This window comes from Larimichthys crocea, chromosome I (assembly GCF_000972845.2).
Source record: "Larimichthys crocea isolate SSNF chromosome I, L_crocea_2.0, whole genome shotgun sequence".
NCBI classification, from domain to species: domain Eukaryota; kingdom Metazoa; phylum Chordata; class Actinopteri; family Sciaenidae; genus Larimichthys; species Larimichthys crocea.
The window spans coordinates 11,497,611-11,519,041 of NC_040011.1; the positions used below are offsets into that span (position 1 = coordinate 11,497,611).

The window sequence follows — 21,431 nt, forward strand, 5'->3', positions numbered from 1 at the left end:
TACATTCACACACACTCATTCACAAACACACACACCTCCAACAGTAACGTCTTTCTCTGGTTCCTAACAGCCTGAGTCTTGGCCTGTGTTGCAGGAGGATGAGACAGGCGAGGGGCGCTTCAGCTTCCCCGGCTACGGCATGGGCCCCGCCTGCCTGCAGGCCAAAGACGGCATGGCCATCAAGGGCAACAACAACAACGCCCCGGCCTCGGCCGCGCCCGAGAAGAGCATCGAGGAGATGAAGAAGCTGTTCATCGGCCGGGCCAAGCGCATCGACACGGTGTCCCGCGTGGCCTTCCCGCTCGTCTTCCTCATTTTTAACATTTTCTACTGGATCACTTACAAGATCATCCGCAGCGAGGACATCCACAAGCAGTAGTCGAGAGGCAGAGGAGGAGGAGGAGGAAGAGGAGGGCGAGAACAGTGGGAAGAGGAGGATGCAGAGAAACAAAACAGAGAGAAGGAAACGGAGAGATGACTTCAATAGGAGATATCATTGCCAGTTTTTTCACGCCAACCACGCCTCCTTTCCTCGTCCTCATTCTTCATCCTCTTCCTCTTTCGGTCGAGGATGAGTTGCTTTTTGTGGCAGTCGTTCCCCGTCTCAACTCCACCTCACACCTACTCGAACATTATTTGAGATATTTATTGCTTTCTTTTCCCTTTCTTCTCCTCTCCCGCCCCTCAAAACCCCGACCCCAACCCGTCTCTTTACACCTCCTGAATAATCCGGACCAGTGCAATAGCAATGCAGTAAAATGCATGATATATGAATGTGGCAATATATTAATGAAAAGATGAAAAATGAAAAAGTATACACAGACTTTCGCCGGCACACCCAAGGAACTGTGTGGGAGTGGACGGACTGGAAAGAAAGAAGACGTCGAGGGAGTCTTGTATTTGATTTTCGGTTCTTTTTTTTTTGTGTGTGAAGACAGAAATATAATTCTATATGAAAAAGTGATGTCGGGACGGGGTGGGGGATGTGTGAGGAGCATACAGCAGTGTAATATACTCATATATCTATCATAAACGGGGGATAAAAAAGAACTTTGTTTCCAAAGGTGGGCATCTGGAGATGAGGTGAAATAAATAAAGGAAGGATGGCGGATCGGTGCTTCCATTGAATAAAGCGATGCAAGGATCATGCATTCTATATATCTAGATTTGCTTCAAACGTGTATTGCGAGCACTCCTCAAGCGCTTTTCTCCTCCCCACCCTGCCGCCAAACACCACGAAACCTTGAACTGCAGAGACACGTGAGGTTTGCTGCTGCCGCTGTCAATCACACGACTGGACAAAAAAATCTAAAAAATCTAAAAAAAATAAAGAAACACTGGACGAGCAGTGCTGAAGATCATGAGACAAAATGTCTCATTTATCTGTGGTCGACGTGTTCCTCTACCTGTCGTTGATTTCTTTCATATTGCATCTGTTGTTGTTTTTTTATTGGTTTTATTCACGTGCCAAGTAAACATGTCGCTCTGCAGCTCCGAGGAAGGGAAGCGGCTCCACGTCAGTCGTCGTATCGATCTGACGGGTTCTTCTGGGTTTTTTTTAAATCCCTGAGATATTCGTTTGTTTTCATCGACTGGAAAAAGAGCAAATCGATTCAGGACGAGTAAAAAATAAATAAAATAAATGTAGATCCTCGTTTTTGCTTTTCCTCGTTGTTCGTCGGGACTGAACCGCAGATATGTTTACATCTGATTAGTGCTTCCATGCTTTTGACCCCGCCTTAATGTAACACCCCCACCTGTCCCGTCCCCCCAGCTGAGAGGACGTATGTAGTCAATTATACAGATTATAGCACCTGTTACACCTTAATTAACTGTTTCCATCTCATTCACATGCACCAGCTGTAGCTGCAAACGTCGCCATGCACACGGAGCGTAACAGAAGGATTTATTTTGCCATAGCCATGTTGGATGGGATTTGATCATCAACAACGTCACGTGACTTTTTGTCTCTTTTACTTTGCGCCAGGCTTCTCTATGCAATTCTGATTTTTTCTTTTCTCCTTTTTTAGCAAGTCCATCTCATAAATGTTCGCCTCTCTGCTAAAGTGTCTTTCAAGCTTATTGGTGAATATGGAGGGAATGGAGAAGGTAAAGTGATAAACCTGTACAGACAAATGTTTTATAGTACATCATCAGCAAACAGTTTGAGCCAAACCTCTGAGCCAGTCACAACTTTGAGAGAAATTCAAGTGGAAACTGTTTTTTTTGCAGAAATTTCATATTTTCCCTCCATCATCTCGTATCAGTGACTCAAAAGCTGTAGCTTGGCATATTAATGAAAGATGGAGAGATCCATGCTGGCTGTTGTAATGTAAAGAGAGCCACTTTACTAAAACTAAGACTAATCGCCTCAGACAAAGTTGGAAATGTTTCACTCCTCAGACAAATTCCATGTTCAGTTGATCGTGTGGAGTCAGTGCTCGCAGTCCTGGAAGACCCCGGTGAATTTAAAAGTATTCAAATTGTTTTATTTTGACAAACATGGTTACCATGGTACCAGTCTGAATCAACTGTTGATTTCAATGAAAATATCATTTAAGAGAAAGTTTCTTCCCATCACAATGTTGAAGTCAGTCCCAGTCCAACTTGGTTTTGAAGCAAAACCAAAGATATGATTTTTGTATTCGTCATGTTTGTCGTAGTTCTCATTGCCTTTCGCTGCTGTTGTGAGCTAAGTGTAAGGATGTGATATTATATTCAGTCTGTCTTTTTAATATGATTGCCGGATGCAGTATTGGGTTTGCCAGATTAACTTAAGATATATAAATAAAATTATAATATATATATATATATAGAGAGAGGCATATTTTGGTATGAAATATGTCTGCATTTCCCCTCGACATTCTTATATTCTCATTTTTTAAAGAGAACTGGTTATTTTTATTTGATGTCACCTCCCTATCCCCTTTATACCAACTTAAAAACAGACACGTGAGACTTTTCTGACCTCGTTATTCTCGTAGAAACGAGAAGAGCTCGTTCTTACCGTGTGTCTTACGTGAGGAGATAATTTCCATTCGTTTCATTCCATCAGTCAAAGTCAACAGTACATCTCATGACCTCCAGTGTGTGTAAGACTGATCCGAAGGGCTATGCCACGCACATACATGTTTCTGTTCACATTCCAACATGTTTTACACGTGTTTCAGTGAAAGTGCCATAAAATGAGTTTTGTCCCAAAAACTATGCATCAAATTCAGTAACTCCAGATACAGACACGCCATGATCACCCAGGATGCTTTGTTTGATTGTTTCATGGTTTGTTTCAGCAGTTACTAAATGTACAGCTGACATTTAGGATGCTAAAGCCTGGAGGGACATAAGATAAGAGGAATCTATAACTAAATCTATATAAATCTGATAATTATCCCCTCTGAGTAGGTTAGCCAGCTAAAACTAATTAGGCAGCTGCAAACAGACTTAATCAAACTCTAGATTGCAATGTTTCTAATAGCCGTTAGCTTAATGGAGTCCAAATAATAATTAACTTTACTGACTAAAGATTTTCCAGGTGACATTTCTACGTTAAAGTTCTGAGAAAAATTAGTGAGCGATGCCAACTCGTTTGCCTACATTTGCATAAATAATGCATCAAGACGTGATACTGTGAACTGATTCAAAACACGCTCTTTAACTTGCTTTATAGGAAATCTGTGTGCAACTTTTTGACCCGATCACAGCGTTCCTGCGTGGCCTTTCTTCCATGCTACCACCAACACGTGAAGCTCATGTTGCAGCAAAATAGAGCAAAAGAGTAGCGACAGTGTGGCCAAACTAATATGATTTTTTAGACATTTTAATTCATTTTATGTCATTCATAATTGTGCATACGAGTAAAAATATCCTTTTGGGACTCCAGGGTCTCCGTACAACGAGTAAAAATATCCTTTTGGGACTCCAGGGTCTCCGTACAGACCAATTAAAACATAAATAATTAATAGCTTAGTGGATGCTAAAGAGGTATAGAGACATGCCAAAATAAATTAATATAGATTTTAGAATTGCAAACATCTAGAGTCCCTTCAGAGCTGCAGTAATGATTAAAAACACCTTTGTCTCTGTGTTTGTAGCCGCGCCTCCTCTCTGATCATGGCCGGACTGTCGAGCAGGCTCGGTCCAATTATTACAGGATGATGATTCTTTTTTTTTTCCTCTCCGTGCCATAGACACCGCGACGTGGAACAAGTCGGTCCATCAGCGTCTTTGCCAACAGCAGTCATCCATACATACATATCTTCACGTGCCATACGGGGGTTGAATATGCAAAAAAAAACAAAACAAAACAAAAAAAAACGAGGACCTATAAAGCATATCATGCATTCATTCAACTACCATCTTACATGAGTCATGCCCTTTTCCTCAGGCGTGGGTTTTGTGTGTATCATAGTCATTTTAGAGCTTTGTCATAGGCCTCACGTCATTGTATTAATCATTGTTATACTGTATGGGGGTTGGGGGAGGGAGGGATTCATAACATGAGATAGATAGTGGGTTTATATTGCATTACGGTGCGATGTGACGCGTATACGGACTGAACAGTGAAGGATGTCTTTTGGAAGTTTCTAAATCCTTTAGGTTCTGAACTGGATTTTAAAGTAGCATGGTTTGATTTGTCGATGATTAATGATTCTCTTGGTTTTTGGGGGGTTTTGTTTGATTCTCTTGTATTTTATTGTATGTATTGTACAATCTGATGCCCTGAGGGGGATGAGGGAAAAATACAGTGACTCCTGAACTGCTGTGAACTAAAGGAAAACATTATTATTATTATTATGATTATGATTATTCTATTTATTTATTTATTTTCTTTGCACAAAGTTGGAATGGCCTTAATTTTGCTTTACTTGCTTCTATTGTGTATTGGCACAAAGTGCACCCTGTTTGATTTGCAAAAATTACAAATGCTCATTATGATGCTTATAATCGGAGAGTGCACATCAAAGCAGGATTGAAAAAAAATATATATGAAAAGTTCAGCAAATCCTTTTTATTTTTCATTAATCTGAGAAACAATATTTTGCATGAATATAAATACAATGGCAGATATTTTGGCTTGTACAAAAAAATGTGAAGCAATTTGAAGAGAAAAAAAGAATGTACCGTTTCTGCTGTATCTGTATATATCTAAATATTTATTGAAATATGTCATACTACTAATTCTATTAACGATTAAAGGTTTTCTGAACAAAAATCTCTTTACCTGTTTTTGAACATTGTCAAGGTTGTTGGAGTTGGATCTTCTGCTTTCTGTTACTCGACTCAAGGATCTGTGTAATCATTAAAGAAAAAGTATTAAAAATTGCAAATAAATCTTCGCTGTAGGGTGTCTTTATTCTCTGACATCCCTGACAGGTGTGCCATCTCCATTTGTTCAAGAGAAGAGTCGCACCACTTCACTGAATCTTCTGTTTCAGTTTCTTCCACCTGTTTTAAGTCATTTCAAAACCGACTGTTAACACACACTGGCAAACAGTTTCCTGTTTACACATCCAGCAGACCATAAAGCAACATTTCATCTCGACTGGAGTCCAGGGATGGGAATCGAGAACCGATTCAATGTGTTTCAATTCCATGGAATCGTTTGGCAGTTTATCTAACGATTCGCTTATCGGTTCCAGAAAGCAGGAATTACGTCACGTAACTTCTGCAAGAAGTTACGCACACTCGATTCCAGCAAGCACGACTAATTACGCCACGTAACTTAGGCAAGTTTTGCACGTGCAGTGCAATCAGTAGTAAACAATGTCACCCACTTGGTTCAAACGCTCCAAAGTTTGGCTGCATTTTACCAAAAAAAGACGTCAACAGGGCGAGAGATGAATCTCAACCTCAGCCAGGCTATGAGCAGCTCTGCGGTTACTACAGAAGGTAAATAACACACTGCCTACAATGTTAGCGCCATGTGCTCCCTGCCACAGTTACACATCGTTACTATTATCCAGGCTGTGGCCTCTTTTGACCTCGCTGTTGGCTTTCTAAGGTCGTGATACTTCTAACTAAACAAAGTTGATGCTGATCAAACTGTTTGTTCTCCTTTTTTTTCCCAAATGAGAATCGATAAAGAATCGAATCGTTAAGCAGAATCGATGATGGAATCGGAATCGTAAAAATCTTTCCCTTCCCGACTTGAGTCTCACCTGATCCAGCATGCACTCTTCTTTTAGCTCCGGTTTTGGTCTCCACCAGTTCCTGAGAAAACTCTTTATCTCTTTAGCTGCAAACGAAGATACTAACTTTATCTTTCAGTCATTTGGTGCCAAGCAGATAAAATACAGTCTGTGTTCATCAGAGGTTCTATGCTACTCCGAGCTCATCAAATCTGGTCCAACCTTTAGCATGAACAGGGCTCCAGGGTCAAGGTCCGACATGATTTAAGTTAGAATAATCAAGTTTTGGTGCCAGCATCGTTCCAGGTTTTGCAGCATTTTTAGATAATCTGTGAATTTAAATAAAGGTGCATAAATATGACGTCTTACTCAGCAAAGATTTTAGCTTTGATTTTCAGAATGAATCTCTTTTCTTTCTGTGATTAAAAAGATTGAAAGTGAATGTCACATCTTTAATATTTTAGTTTTACTTCATGTTGCACTGTTAGAACTGTTTGTTTCCTCGTCATTAAACTTGTTTCAGCTCCATCAATAAAACATTACGGACTGACAACAACATGAGCCCCATAAGAGTTAATCGAGTTAAAACTGCAGTCTCATTTACATCCAGTGTTAACTCAAAGTGCTGTGGTTCTTGATCAGGAGTCAATCATCTGATCAGGATCACCTGTGTGCAAGTCATTAAGAGACCTGAGGCCGCTCGGCTCTCTGCTCACTCTTTCCTGCACTGAGCGCCGACCTCCTGCAACTTTTTGCCCTTTCTTTTGTTATTTTGCCGAGCTTCGTTAGTTTTTCCGTGTTTTGCCATTCATTACACACACACTCACTCAAAAGCCATCCTCAGGCACGCAGACCGCTCTTATACATATTTAATGGATGTTGTTTTTTTGTTGTAGTTATGAGGCAGGTTGAAAACCACGATCAAAAACAAACAGGAGTCCTCGGAGGTTTGCTGAGTTAGTTAGTGGTCAGAGGGTGAGCGTGGTTTACCTGCAGAGCATCCTGATGGAGCAGAGTTAACAAGATGCTGAATAATATTAAAAGTGCAGAGTAACACAGAATTACAAGCGACTGTGGCAACAAATATTAAACAGTGTTGTGTCCTCATGAAGATGCAGGCCGTGTTCTACATCGGCATCACATTAAATCACTTTCTGGGATCAAGAGACAAACGGCATACTCTGTACTAATCAATACTAATACTCAAGTACACGAGGACAGACTTACTGAAGGAAACGTTTGAGTTAAGATCTAAATGACGCGTTGAAGCCAGTAGAGGGCAGCGATGGTCCTGATGTGTCCTGAGTTTATTACTGATGATCAGCTCGCCGTCTCTTTATTCCACCGAGCTCAAGTCAGTCCCACATCTACTCTTCTTAGCTTCCTCCATCAACGTCCTCTTCGCTCTCTCCTCCTCTGACATTATGTCCATAGACTCTGGCAACACTCACAGTCCGGCTACCAAACTGAGCTAACATTACCTGGACAGCAGCTACAGATTTTCTCCATTAAAATATGATCCAGTTTAACCAAAATCCAAAAGTAGATCTCTCTGTGTGTGTGTGTGTGTGTGTGTGTGTGTCCAGAAGGAGTTTATATCAAACACATGCATGTACACTATGAGAGAGTGATGATAAGATACTTTGACTGTTGACTCTGCCCTGTGCCTGCGTGGTGTTACATAAAGATATCCAGACCTGTACGTGTGATAAGGTGAGCAGCATATTTAATAAGGCTCCTCACATGTACAGTACAAAAGTGTGTGTGTGTGTGTGTGTGTGTGTGTGTGTGTGTGTGTGTGTGTACACTGTGCTTGGGGTCTTGCTGCCAGCTGGACCAGAACATGCTGGAAGCCATGTTGGTCCACGAATACTAATAACATGTCTGTTCACAGCAGGAGGGCTGCACCGCTCCTGAATACTGATAACACACAAGAATTACTGTGTGTGTGTGTGTGTGTGTGTGTGTGTGTGTGTGTGTGTCTATTACATCACAGGTTAAAACCAGTCCATCACACGCTGCTGAATCTGTCTGTTAATCGGCTCTAAGAACACAAGATGCATGTGAAATATTTCTAGAACTCCAAAATTCAGTTTTTCAGTTTCATATTTAACCTGCTCTGTTCCTTTAAGTCCAAATCAAACCGTTTGTATTCATTAATATCAGATGGTGTGTTTGCACACACTCCTGAGACTCCTTGAGCAAGCTCCAGGCTCTGTCCTCACACTTTCAGTTCATGCCGAGTTCACGTGAAGCCGAGAAAATCTAAATCCTGAGAGGACGCGTGAGACACTCACCCTTAAACACACACACACATATATATATATACACACACCAGGGGCGGCAATGGTGCACCACCTTCCTTAAGCCACATGGAAAATGGGTTTATTTTGCTGGTCTAAGTCTTAATATTATTGTCCAATCAGCAGCCTGAATGTCACTTCCCCCGCCCCCTTGGGGTGACATCAGTCAGCTTGAAAATCGCCCCACGCGCTCTCATAGACATGTTGAGATTTTATTTGATTTTTTTTAAATTTTGGATCCTACAGTTCATTTCTATGGGCGTGATTTTGTCATACGCACTGATACATACGTACAGGATCAACATGGCAGCCACGGCTATCAACCGCACCTCCATCATTTCATTGAGTCACCGTCCAGTCGTCGAAGTGATGTTCATAAACTGGCTGTTAAAGAATTGGGACCAACCAGACCAAATTCAAATATCAAGCAGGTGTCAACAAAAGCAGTCGCGGATTATACTGTACAGCAGGGGTCCCCAAACTTTTTTTCGGTGCGGGCCACATCAACTTGCCTTTCTGTGATGGGGGTCCGGGGTCAGTCTATAACCGGAAATGATATCGGTCCCACCAGGATTTTGTGGCCTTTTTTGAAATGGTTGTGGCCTAAAATCCCTGATGTTGCATGAGGTTTTCAAAAAAATTGCAGTGAAAGTTGTTGCGATTTTGTTGCGGGAGGAAGTGAAAGTTGCGATAAGTTGCGATTCGACAGTCACGGAGAGGGCGCAGCGAGCACTAAGTCCACGGGCCCGGGGAGTGGCGAGGTCCAGGCAGGAGGGCGCTGTAAAGCTCGCGGCCGGAGCTGTGAGCCACCTTAGCCCCCGAGCCTTTCCATGTGGAGGCCAGCCAGCGCTGGGGCGAGGTCCCACGAGGGGATCCTCCCGCACCGTGCAGCCGTCCCTGACCCACCGAGTCGAATCCCCCGGGCAGACTGCGCGGAATTTGATCACGAGCAAAGTCACGTCGGAATATACCATTGTGTGAGGGGATGAAAATTAGCTGGTACTGTAAATAGTTCGTAAATAAGGTAGATTTTAATCCGAATGCCAAGCTTAACCATTAAGTGTGGATATTTTATAATAGGAAAATGCAGTTTTGAAAAATAGGCCATGTTTAGAGGGATTGTTTGGGATCGTTAAGTGGGCCGCTCCAGTTGTTTAGGCGGGCCGGATGTGGCCCGCGGGCTGTAGTTTGGAAACCCCTGCTGTACAGTATGTTCAGTTCATGTCTGGAAAACCAAATGAAACTATGCAATGTAACACTGTAAAGTTGGCTATCTGACTTTTATTTATTATTATTTTACCCACTGAACTTCATCTTAGCCATCATTGCAACACTGATACACAAACACCTGAACTCAGCAGAGCTCTGATCGCCTCGCCCACATACACAAAGTGTTATGTATTAACAATGAATCAAATAACTGTAACATGAGTCTTAGCTCATAAGCCCGCTGCACACTAACAGCAGACCAGTGAGAGCAGCTGGTGATGCAGGTGGAACTAATGTCTGTTCATGTGCAGTAGATGGACGAGCCAAAAAATGAAAGAATGCAGCTTTAAAACTTCCAGTGAAACAGAAAGCAGAGTGTGGTGGTGTGCATCATACTTAATGTTTATGACATGACAGGGTTGATAGTGATGTGACGGTAGCGAACGAGCCGGTTCAAAGAGCCAGCTCCCGTCCATGAGTCGTTTTTGATTGTTTGTTTCGGTTGCTCCATGCATGCAGTGACTCAATGTCACGAGCGTGCCGTGCAACCAGTCACGTGAGAAACATACCACCAAGCAGGGTCCGATATAGCAGCGATCATAGACGAGTGTGATAGAAAACAGACCCAGTGAAACGCAATGAAAACAATTGGATACATGGATGTATTGAATAAGTTAAGTGATCATAACAGCAGTAAATTTGGCTGATTATAAAAGGTATAAGTGGTAACATAAAGAGGAGGCTTAGGAGCCGAAAGAATCGACTCTTCTTGGTGAGTCAAATGATCCGGCTCACTAAAAAGAACTGAACTTCCCATCACTAGTACTTTATTCCCTGGCCTTTCTATTAGGTTTGTTTTGCTGTGTTATCTTTTACTGGTTCATGGAAATTGGTGACCTCATGTAATCAGTGAAAACACCCGAACACACACACACACACACACACACACACACACACACACACAGTTTTAATGATCTATAGGTTTATTAATTCATCACCCTGACTGTGAAACTCAAAGTTGACTGTAATCATCTCCCTTCGAGAAATACTCGAGCATATTGGAAAGAAGAATTCATCCGAATGCAGCAAACAAAGTCTCTGAAATTCAAACGGGAGAGTTGGTGTGTGAATATGAATTATAATAATCTGAAGCCTTCGCTTTGAATCGTTCACGTGAATCCTCATCTCAGATCAGTTTTGGTGAGGTGACAGGTGAGGATGCTTCTTTTCATACATCTCCAGCCCCTCCGCCGTGACGAGGATGAAAAGTCTCAGCTTCCATTGTAAATATCTGTTATCCGTGGCAGTATTTAAACAGACTTTGGCCGGGCTGATTGTGTATTCATTGGCTGTCATGATTACTCGAGGTGCGGCTTTCCTATGAAGAGGTACAACTTAAACATGCCCTGAAGGGCTATTAAGTCAGGGAAATCAGGATTTTAGTGGCTGCTACATGCTGAGACGTGGCTGCTTTACTAACGGGGCTGAGCGCTGATCGTTATTCAGCTCACAGTAAGACATTATTCATGTCGCACTGTATGTGATGCACCTACTGAGAGCTTTGTGAGTCGCTTTTCATTCATTAGGCGGCTGAAAGCAGAGACGTGATGGACAGACGGCTTTAAATCTGAGACGTCTTATCTAAAAGGATGTGTCAAATACAGAAGACTCAATCAATAAAACCAAAAAGATGTTCAGAAATATCGTTTCTAATCTGGTTCTTACAGACTCCAGGCCGGGATTAAAGATGCCGAACAGGCAAATGCTGAACTCCTGAGTCTGAATATGACCAGGTACAAGGACATGAATCATGCAAGGACACCTTCACCTGTTCAGACTGAACTTTGATGGTTTTATTTGTGGTTTCTCGTGTCAGTGGGGAGCTCGTTCCTCAAACTTGAGGCTGGCTCCAGAAGTGAGTCAGTCCATGTTCAAATGTCCAACTTCACAGCCGAAATAAACATGTTTACAGCCTGGTCATCTCAATATTTAATCTCTGAGCAACAGTTGGCACCCTTTAGCTCTTTAAAGACGAAATTTAAATATAACAGCTGAAGTATCAAGTTAATTTCACAGCACATGGCCTTTAGAGCAGAATTAAATGCTAAATATCGTTAGGAGGGAAATGTCTTTATTTAGTCATTTATGTACGTACATTGTATTTTTCTAACTGTGCTTCAAAAGCTCCTCTAACCTTTGGAGACTCTTTGTAACCAGAGATGTCTCTCTGAACTCCGTGTATGACAGAAGACGTTTCTTCTTTCTTTGATTCCACAGCTCGGAGCAAAGCGACTTCACTCTGTAATCTGGCAGCCTCTGCAGAAACACCATCACATTAAAACTGGCTTTGTGATTTATTGAAGCCATTCGTCTCTTTTCTGGTCCGGTATCGATCCTCCAGGGAGGAATCTGTCTTCTCTCTCTCTCTCTCTCTCTTGGCTGCCTTCAGGCAGAGAGGTCAAAGGTCAGCTTCAGTTACAGGACAGCGACCTCAGCCGTGACCTGCTGAATCTCAATCAGAGGAGTTTGTGAAGTGGACGGTTCTGATGCGCTGTGAGAGGGCGGTTTGTACAGAATGACCCGTTATAAAGAGGAATGAGTTTAAGATGGAAGAAAACAGTTTGTTCCAGGTTTCATGAGCTGGACAGACTCACTTAAAGGTTTCTATGAATGGAATCATAATTTACAAAATGAACATCATTCTGTTTGGAAGCAGACTCATGAGGAACCTGTTCACTGAGGTCCAATCTCACTGAGCTTGGAGTCAAACTGCTCTTAATGTATTACCTTCTTGTTGCAGCCAAAGGCGCTGCCCCCTGCTGACCTTTAGAAAGAATGCAGCTTCGTCCACTTATGATACGGTCAGTGAATGCAACACGCAGTACCACAACCCTCAAACTGAAGCAGCCACACACAAGTCAACGTGGACCTGCAGTACACCACCTAACATTGTTAATGTTCAGTTTTTGTTAAGACGTAGTATCCATGACACCACCCACAGGTCTCTGAAGAACTGTTGCTGTGCTCAGGGTGGTGGCTCTAAAAATAGGCAAAGAGGTGGAGCATGGCTGGTCAAACAATCCACCCACCTGTCAGTCAAAGACGTCCATGCTCTTAACCCTGCATAACTTTAAGCCTTAATATAATGTGAACAGGTGAGTTGTATATAAATTCACCCTCAGTACAGTTGTCATGAACGGGGAAATTAGCTACAGAGACCAAAACTGTTTTTTGTACCAGGCTGTAAACATGTTTATTTCTGCTGTGAAGTTGGACATTTGGACATGGGGACTTATGGAGACTGACTCACTTCTGGAGCCAGCCTCAGGTGGACGTTAGAGGAACTGCAGTTTGTTGGTACTTCATGTGGTTGGCTTCATTTCACAGCCAATGACTCAAGGTGTTTGTGTTCTCCACTCTTGAACCTCTGAAATTGTCAACAGGCATAAACTGTGACACTAATAAACTTAAAACTGAATAAAAACAGATGAAACAGACCAAAAGGTTTAAAACAGTAAATCACTTTTAATTTAGTTCTCTCATCGGCAGGTGAGTTCATTCTAAACATGATGACAAATGAAGTGCATCGGTAGAAGAAGCCTAACAGGATTTTTGATAACATGATTTGATACATGCTCCATTCAGACGCGTCCGTGAATCCACATATTACAAGCCAACATTACTCAAATAAAACCACTACAGTTCAGCTCTTGACCTGATAGAATAAAAAGATAAGACAGATCCATCGCTAGATACAACGGTGGCAGCAATACACAGGATTGCCCAAGCAGTAAAGTACACGTTCCTTTAAGAAACAGGGAGAGAGAACGCGAAAAAAAACCTAACCTCTGGGTTTTTTAATCCCCAATTCAAGTAGTATTTACCCTTTTTTTTTTCATGTGTTTGCGTGTTTCGATTTTGTTTCTTAATAAATTCAAGTTCAGCATGAAAAACGAAACGAGAACAAAAAAAAAAATGACAAAAATAAAAAGTCCAGATAATACATGTGGTGGTGGTGGTGGAGGAGGAGACGAAGAAGAGATGGAGGAAGAACAAAAAAAAAGGAGTGACATTCTGGATTCCTCAGAGGGAAACGAAAAGCAGCAGGTGAGAAAGAAGGGAGGGAGGGGAGGAAGAGGAGGCAGCCATCTTCATGAGACACAGATGTTGAATTCAGCAGGAGCTGGCGTGACTCGACGGTGAAATCTCTCGACCAAACCTGCATCAGTTACTAACAGAAACCCCTTCCAGACACTTTGTACGCTCGCATGGAGAAAGAACGAGGAGGAAGGAGTCGGGAATCGGGCCGCGGACGTGCAGCGACCCAGATTCTGACTTTAATTTTATCATTCCTACAGATTGTTTGCTCCTACGTGCTACGTGAAGAAGGGTCTTTTGTTACATTTTTGGGTTTGTCCAATTGGTTCCTGCTGCGGTAAATCAAAAATCACTCAGACGTTGAATCCGAATAGTAATCTAACTCAGGTTTGGAGCGCCGTGGGCCCGCCCCCTGCCTCACTGGCGCTGGGCGGAGTAGCGGCCTTCGCTGGGCCCGGCGCCACGCCCGGAGCCAAAGCTGGGTTTCTGTGCCATGCCTCCGCGGGTGGGGGGACCTCGGGGTCCGCCTCCGCCGCCTCCTATTCGCTCCCTGGGACCGCCGGGACCTCCCGGACCCCGTGGCCTCATGTCCCGCCTGTCGCCCTCCCTGGCCGACCGGGTCTTCTTCTCCTCCACGTTCAGGCGGACGTCTCCTCGGAACTTGATGGGCTGGAGAGACAAAGATTAAAACTCGTTAATAAAAGTTACTTTTCCACATTAAATCCAAGAAACTCAGAAGCATCAGAATCAGTTTGTCCAACAGCAGCTGCCTCGAGTATTTTAAAAATGCAAACTGGTTCTGAACAAAGAAAAGTTGCAGCGTACGGACAGAAACGTGGAAAGTTGCGTTACCCTGTTGCTGAGGATCTTCTGTACGGGTTCAGAGTCGTCAAACACCACGAAACCAAAGTTTGGTAGCTTCCCGCCGCTGTTGATCCTCAGCTCCAGGACTGTCCCATACTCTGCGGATGGACAGAGACACGTTAGTAAACACACGTTTTAGCACCATGGTAACAGCACTAAATGTTTGGGTGTGTATGCTTCTGTGTAGTCAGTCAGGTTCTGAATTGTTTGGACGTGTTCGGCTTCGTGGATTTCTTTAAATAAAGTCTGTCAAAGCTTCAGAAACCACTTCCTGTTAAAGACGGAATTTAACACTCAAGCTGTTCAGAATCCATTTATACTTATTTTAAATATAATTCACCCACGACTTATCAAACTCTCTCCATCTGTCTTTGAATGCTGTTCAACATATTGCGTGACGTCTGCTTCACAGATTGTTGGTTTGTGAGTTTGGCCTTTTTAAAAATAGAAATGTTGTATCCATGTTTGATCCGACTTACGTTCAAAGAACTCCTTGAGCTCCGTCTTGTCCACATCGTGAGGGACGTTGCCCACGAAGAGCTGCTGAGCGTCGGGGTACCTGACCACCCTGCGACCCTCCGACTCTCCCTGCTCGCCCTCTCGAACTGAAACAAACAAGAAACATTCCAAACCTTGAAAAAAGTTCCAGCTTAAGCATTTTCCAAACTTTGCAGAAGCTCCGTCATTCAGAAATATCAGCTCCTGTGACGTTACGTTGAATCTTTGAGGACGTCCTTCAGGGCATTTCTAACTACATCACCCGCTGCATGTTCCAGCTCCATCTCTGCCAGCTCTGGATTTAAAATGCAGTTGCTGTGACCTCACAGAACATCTGAACTTCAAAGTGAAGCTGGATGCATCCTCGAGGTTTGTGACTTCACACGCTACACTTCCAAAGACGTGAACACACCTGCAGTCACAGCAGGTCTTTGGTTTTAGCTCAGTTTGTGTGTGTACCTGGTCTGGGTCCTCTGTGTACCGGCGGAGGACCTCCAGGCCTCTGTTCCCTCGGCCTCTGGTCTCTCTGTGGCCTCTGTGTTGTTGTCTGGGACTCGGGCTTCACCTCCACTCTGGGCTGAAAGAGTCAACAACACGTTTTTGTGAGGAGCCGGTTTGAAACTTCAAACAAACAGCTTTAATCATCGCTCAGGTTCAGCCAGCAGGGGGTGTTTGTGTCCCGCCACTTTCATCTGCACTCGGAAACAAACCAAGTTTACAGAGCCGGCTCCACTTCACACCACCTGCTTCATCTTTGCAAAGAGCAACAACAGACGTGTTCGCTGCTGCTTTAAACAGAGACGGAGAACAGAGCGGAGCGATCACAACAACAGATCCACTGCACCACCTTTAGTTTGTTTGTCTTCAGACTCTGGTCATACCAAACTCTAACGTATGTATCAGACGTACCGGTGCTGTGGGGGTGACTTTGACGACGTGTGGGGGGATTCCTGAGACTGGGACAGCCCCGCTGGGAGGGAGGTTCTTACTGGTGACTGACGCCCAGGAGAACGGCTGTGGGACAAGAAGCAGGAGACACTTAGGCCTGATGGACAACATGTTCACCATTAATCTGTCATAACGCTGCATCTCATGTTCATACCCTGTTTTCTTCTGGAGCGCTGGGGGCGGGTTCTGCGGTGGACGGGGCGGTGGGTTCTGCGGTGGGTGGGGCGGCGGTGGGGCTTTTCTCTGTCTGGTCGTCGGCTGTGTGTGTGTCTGCTTGCGTCTCCAGCATCGTCTCCTGCTTCAGCTCCACGACTGCAGCCTCCACCTCCTTGTCGACCTCCGGCTCTGGTTCTGGACTCGCTGCAACTTCCTCATCGTCACCGGGAACCGTCGGCTCTGAACTGGAAGAGAACGGGACCGTTACACACGGATCTGTCGCTCCATCCCATCGTGTCAAACCACGTCTTGACTTGAACCAAGAACTCAAAATATTTGTTGCAGGCTGGTCGGTGAGGATTTACATAAAGCCGTGATCCTTACCAGGCCACCGGGTCGTAGAAGGGAGCGGACTCCTCAGCAGCCACGTCAGGGGAGGTGACCCTCTCCTCGAGCTCCTCCACCTCATCCTCGGACTCTGAAAGCACAGGAACAAAAACATGTTGACATGGAACATCCCATCCACCTGCTGCATCATCTTCATGCGCCTCCAAACATGATAACGGTTCCTAAAGCTCGTTCGGCAGCTTCGACTCTCAGAAATAAAAAGAAAGCTGAAGATGAAAAGCTGAAGCAACAATCATCTTCTCACCTTCTGGAGGCTCCGAGTCAGAGTCACCGAACACCTCATCCTGGTAACGAAACACGTCGTTGTGGACGTAGAATTTGTTTGCGACGGTACCCTGGAGGAAAAACAAAACAGATTTTAATGACCGAGCCTCCGACACGCACGAGGAATCTAAAGAGGTTCGAGCGGAGTGAACTACAAACCTCGGGCGCCAGCACGAAGGTCTGCATGAACTTCCTCATGGGCTGCATGTTGTTGGACAGCTCGCCCATCACCTGCACCACCACGCCCTCGTTCAGGGTGGCGTGGGCGTCCACGTGCCTGATCTTGGTGTGACAGTCACGGAAACTCAGGGCCATCACCCTCTTATGGATCTCCTGCAGGGGATCAGACAAAGTTTTCGTTTATCCCCGACCATCATCTGTCAGTCACAAACATGTGGAGTTCCCTGCTTTGTCCAAGAAACTCATCATCTCTGTCTTAGAAGCTCGTTATAGTTCAGAGAACAGAGACGAGTTGTTCCCTCTCAGCTCTGTAGTTTTTTTTTAATGCTCTGTTTGTACGTGGGAGTTAAGTGCAGCGCCGCTCTGTGGAAATAACCTCTGAAGAGCCGTTATCAGCTGCGTGAAGCATACTTACAGACTGTCCATAAACAGCCTCGACTGGTTTGCCGTTGTTGTCCAGGCCGCCGTGCACGTAGGACGAGTTCTTTCCGTAGAACCTGAGCACAACAAAGGTTCATTTGCATATTAAAAGCATGTAAAAGACTCAAACCGTTCACCTGCAGAGATCACAACAATCATTCATCAGGACAGAGGACGGTCGTACCTGTGCAGGTAGTCGGGGGCCTGGTTCAGGAGTGTGTAATACTGTCGGACAAACTCTCGCCCGACCAGCTGGGCACTTGGCTTCTCCATCACCATTTCTTTGGTCAACTGGAAATCTCTGCAGAGGGAGGAGGAGGGAGCGGTTAGATAAACTGGTGCCCTCATTAACACAAAGTTACGTAACTTGACTGTCCTAATAACGGAGAGAGGCGTTCAGCTCAGGCTCGGTTCTGAATCTGGTTTTGTTTAGATTTTAAATAATCAGTCGACGTGTCGAGCTTCATGACGCTGTGACGACGAGCTGGATCACAGTCTGTCTTTATGCGTCTCTGTCTCCTGATATCACACGTTCATGCAGCGACGTGCATCTCACAGAAGCCAGAACACTCCTGTGATGACTCATCCATCCAACTTATCAGATCCAATCACACCGACGGCTCAGGCTGTAAATCAGGTTCTGTAAACGTGACCGCCCCCCCCCCTTCCCTGATTTCACATCAGCACGCAACATCAGACTCTCGTCACAGGCTCCGTTTGGATTCCTCTATCTGGCCCCGTGTTGACGGCGCCTTTGATCCTGGCTGATTCTGACCCATCTGGGTGCACCGGCGTGAAAACTTCCCGCCCAGGGCTCGGAAAAACAAACCCGGCAGACGTCTGGCCGTTTTGTTTTCATATCGAGTGGACAGAAATCCCGAATTGCACAGTCACTGCACTCTAATGCCACTTCAACAACTCTGAGCCCTCGGCCGCCTCTTTCTTCTTCACAAATGAACCGGAGCACTTTGAAAAAGAAAGGAGGACGCATTAAACACCGAGAGCAGCAGGAGTTAGACACCTTTAGTCCTTCAAACATCTGAAACAGCTCCAGCTGATCTAAAGTCCTGTCGTCTGATCTAAAGTCCTGTCGTCTGATCTCTTCACAGGTTTCTCTGCAGGCAGACATCGGTGTCCGTTTCAATACAGTCGGGTCGGACAATCACGAAAGGTTATCTATAGCAGAGAACACTGTGTTCACATCAGTATGCAGGCATGCTCCAACACAGCCACCTTCTTCGTTTCCTGTATGTTTCTATGTAGTGGCTGCAGCCTCGTGCCTGTGCGGACATTAAAACATTAACAGCTCCGAGTTTCAGGTCCGATTCTCAAAACTACGCCGACCTGAATTAAAGCTGACGACTGTGTGGAGCGTAGGAAAAAGTAATTTAAGGATAAGGCTGGAGATATTTTACGTTTGTGCTTCTGTCGACAAGCCTGTCTCACTCCGTCCTAGCCTGTCTCACTCTGTCCCAGCCCGTCTCACTCTGTCCCAGCCTGTCTGTGGCACTCCAAGTATAAAGACATGAATCTTTACACGGGACAGGAATATTCGGAAAGGGGCTCGGTTCGTTCTTGCAACAAGTTGGGCGCCCAAGTTTCTTCTGGCAGGTGTTGCTGGGTGGTGGAGCTAAAAACATGCAAATCCACCACGATGGTCACCTGGCAACCAGAGAGGCACGAGCTGTCTGACACACCTGTCCACACACACACACACACACACACACACAACCTGAAGCCATCTGTTGTTCTTGCACACACTTAGCAACCAGCAAACATGAGGAGCACCCCCACCTCCTCCACCTTCCACCCCCACCACCGACCTCCAAAAGGTGTAGCCGGGCACGGAGCTCTCAGCCCGGCTTCATCCGGAGCAGAAGTACATATAAGGGCATGCTACACTGCGGAGAGCACGCATGGCACGCAGACAAAGGCCACGCCGTGCCCCGCAGTGACGGAGCCTGACCGGCCTGCACGTCCCCACCGGGCATGGCGGCCCCGCGGCACGTCGGTGTGGTTTCATCCAGATTTAACCCGGGCTAGAAATGGCAACCTGGGCTAAGAACCGTGCCAGCTGGACCGAGCACACCCGGTCCGGGCCTCCTCCTCCTCCTCCAAAGTAGGACACACACGGGCTGCAGCCGCGACAACACGTGTCCCGGCCGAGCCGGTGCCCCCCCACACGGCCACATGTTTCACCTCCTGTCGGGCTAAGTTGGCTCGGTTCGGTTCGGGAAAACGACGCGGAAAGGCGGGAAGGAGACAAGGAGAAAAAAAAAGCGGAGACGGTTAAAGAGGAAAGGAGGCGAGGGACGGAGTAACACGGGCGGTGGCTAACTCCTGGAGCTGAAACCAGGCGGCTGAAAATAAATAAAACCGAATTAATTCAACAAAATAACACCTGGGACATCATCCGGTGTTTATATCTAACACATTAAGACTTTTAAACCGGTTAAATTCACGTTAAATTCACGTTTTTCCGGCGCTAACGGCTAACTGCTGCTAACGGCCGCGCCGGGACGTAGACGGAGCCGACCCAGTTACTCCAACCGAACATGACGCACACACACACGGGTAACGGATTCTTCTCGAACCGGTGACTGACGTGATTTTAACTTACCTGCGGGTCAACGATCAAAAAAAAAAATCGCTGATTTCAGAATCAAGTGATTTCTCTGAATCACCTCGAGCGGCTTCACAACGTGCGCGAGACTGCTCGGTTACCGGTTTCAGCTACCGCAACCGAACTTGACGACCCGCCCCTCACTCCTCCCCCTTAGGAGCGAGCCGTCCAATCACGTCGAAGCACCGAGAGCGAGCACGTCCAATCACGTCGAAGCACCGAGAGCGAGCGAGCACCGTCCAATTAAATGCTCAGCCAATCCCGATGGGCTCGTGCCCGCTACCTGGACTTCTCCACGCAGCCAATCACGTCGCAGCAAGCGGCTGAAGGCGCGATGGTTTCACCGGCCGGCGTCTGCCGGTTTGTTTGTCACCTGCACCGGAGCCTCGCTCGCGCTGGGGGGCGGCACAGAACTGTAAAGTGATTTAATTAGAGCGCGTGACTCATCAGATTATGCAAATTAACAGACTTAGTGTCCCCCAACACTCTCCACATCATTTATATTATTATTATTGATTATTATTATTATTATTATTATTATCCTCATCATCATTATTATTCTTATTATTATTTTATTATTATTATTATTATTATTATTATTATTATCATCATTATGATATAGTTATTATATCTGTTATTGTTATTTATTATTATTAGATATTATTATTACTTATTATTATTATTATTAGTAGTAGTAGTAGTCGTAGTAGTAGTAGTGTTGTTATTGTATTATTTATTTAGTATTTAGTAGTTAGTAGTGTAGTTAGTAGTAGTAGTTAGTAGTAGAGTAGTAGTAGTGTTATATTATTATTATATTATTAGTAGTATATAGTAGTAATAGTGTAGTTATTGTTTTATTATTATATAATTATAATATATATTATATTATTATTATTATTATTATTATACTGTCAACTTTAAATTATAGAAAAACCCACTACCTAAAGAAAAATAAACTATTAAAGCTACTAATGTTCAAAATAATCACAACTCAAGGACCACTTACTATCTTTTCTAGGCTGCACTACAGCTCCTTCGTTTTTAGAAGATATTGTGAGAATAGAAAGCTTTTAATCAAATAGATCAGATTTTATTTGTATATTCCAAAGTCACAAGTCCATTTTCCTCTGAGGCTTTCCAATCTGTACAGGGAGTGACACCCTCTGTCCTTAGACCGTGGTTCTTACCTGGGTTCGTGTGAGTCGGGTCCAGGGGTCGTGGAGCCTCAGCCCCTGGATTTTTTACCATTCTTAACAACATATCTTTGTGAGCACGAGGATGCTGGACATAAAAACACTAAGAAAAGGAAACAGACTTTGTGTGAAAAATGAC

At 44.6% G+C, this 21,431-nt stretch overlaps 2 protein-coding genes across 7 annotated transcripts in view; one reads left to right on the forward strand and one right to left on the reverse strand.

Moving 5' to 3' along the window:
• glra1 (glycine receptor, alpha 1) overlaps positions 1 to 2,719 on the forward strand; it is a 97,408-nt gene extending 94,689 nt beyond the window's left edge. For 3 of the 6 annotated variants that reach the window (XM_019260948.2, XM_027285358.1, XM_019260951.2), the window contains one exon: positions 71 to 2,719. In XM_019260948.2, coding sequence (XP_019116493.1) covers positions 71 to 379 — 309 coding nt within the window. In that variant the 3' untranslated portion in view covers positions 380 to 2,719. The remainder of the gene's footprint in view (positions 1 to 70) is intronic. The other 3 variants (XM_019260949.2, XM_027285364.1, XM_019260952.2) reach the window with 1 other exon arrangement.
• Positions 2,720 to 13,150: 10,431 nt separating this feature from the next.
• Positions 13,151 to 20,256, reverse strand: g3bp1 (GTPase activating protein (SH3 domain) binding protein 1). The gene is made up of 12 exons (XM_019260972.2): positions 20,097 to 20,256; positions 17,661 to 17,777; positions 17,472 to 17,553; positions 17,036 to 17,209; positions 16,857 to 16,947; positions 16,589 to 16,682; positions 16,203 to 16,449; positions 16,010 to 16,114; positions 15,560 to 15,677; positions 15,082 to 15,207; positions 14,591 to 14,700; positions 13,151 to 14,407 (listed from the first exon to the last, which is right to left on the reverse strand). Exons 2-12 carry the CDS (start codon positions 17,753 to 17,755, stop codon positions 14,156 to 14,158), a joined length of 1,494 nt encoding a protein of 497 aa, XP_019116517.2. The 5' UTR covers positions 17,756 to 17,777; positions 20,097 to 20,256; the 3' UTR covers positions 13,151 to 14,155.
• Positions 20,257 to 21,431: the final 1,175 nt, after the last annotated feature.

Coding starts and splice junctions, on each gene's coding strand:
- g3bp1 (XM_019260972.2), bottom strand. CDS start 17,755: ATGGTGATGGAGAAGCCAAGTGCCCAGCTGGTCGGGCGAGAGTTTGTC. Junction 17,210..17,471: donor AGGCTGTTTATGGACAGTCT/GTAAGTATGCTT, acceptor GATCCCCTGCAG/GAGATCCATAAGAGGGTGAT. Junction 16,115..16,202: donor GCGCTCCAGAAGAAAACAGG/GTATGAACATGA, acceptor CTTGTCCCACAG/CCGTTCTCCTGGGCGTCAGT.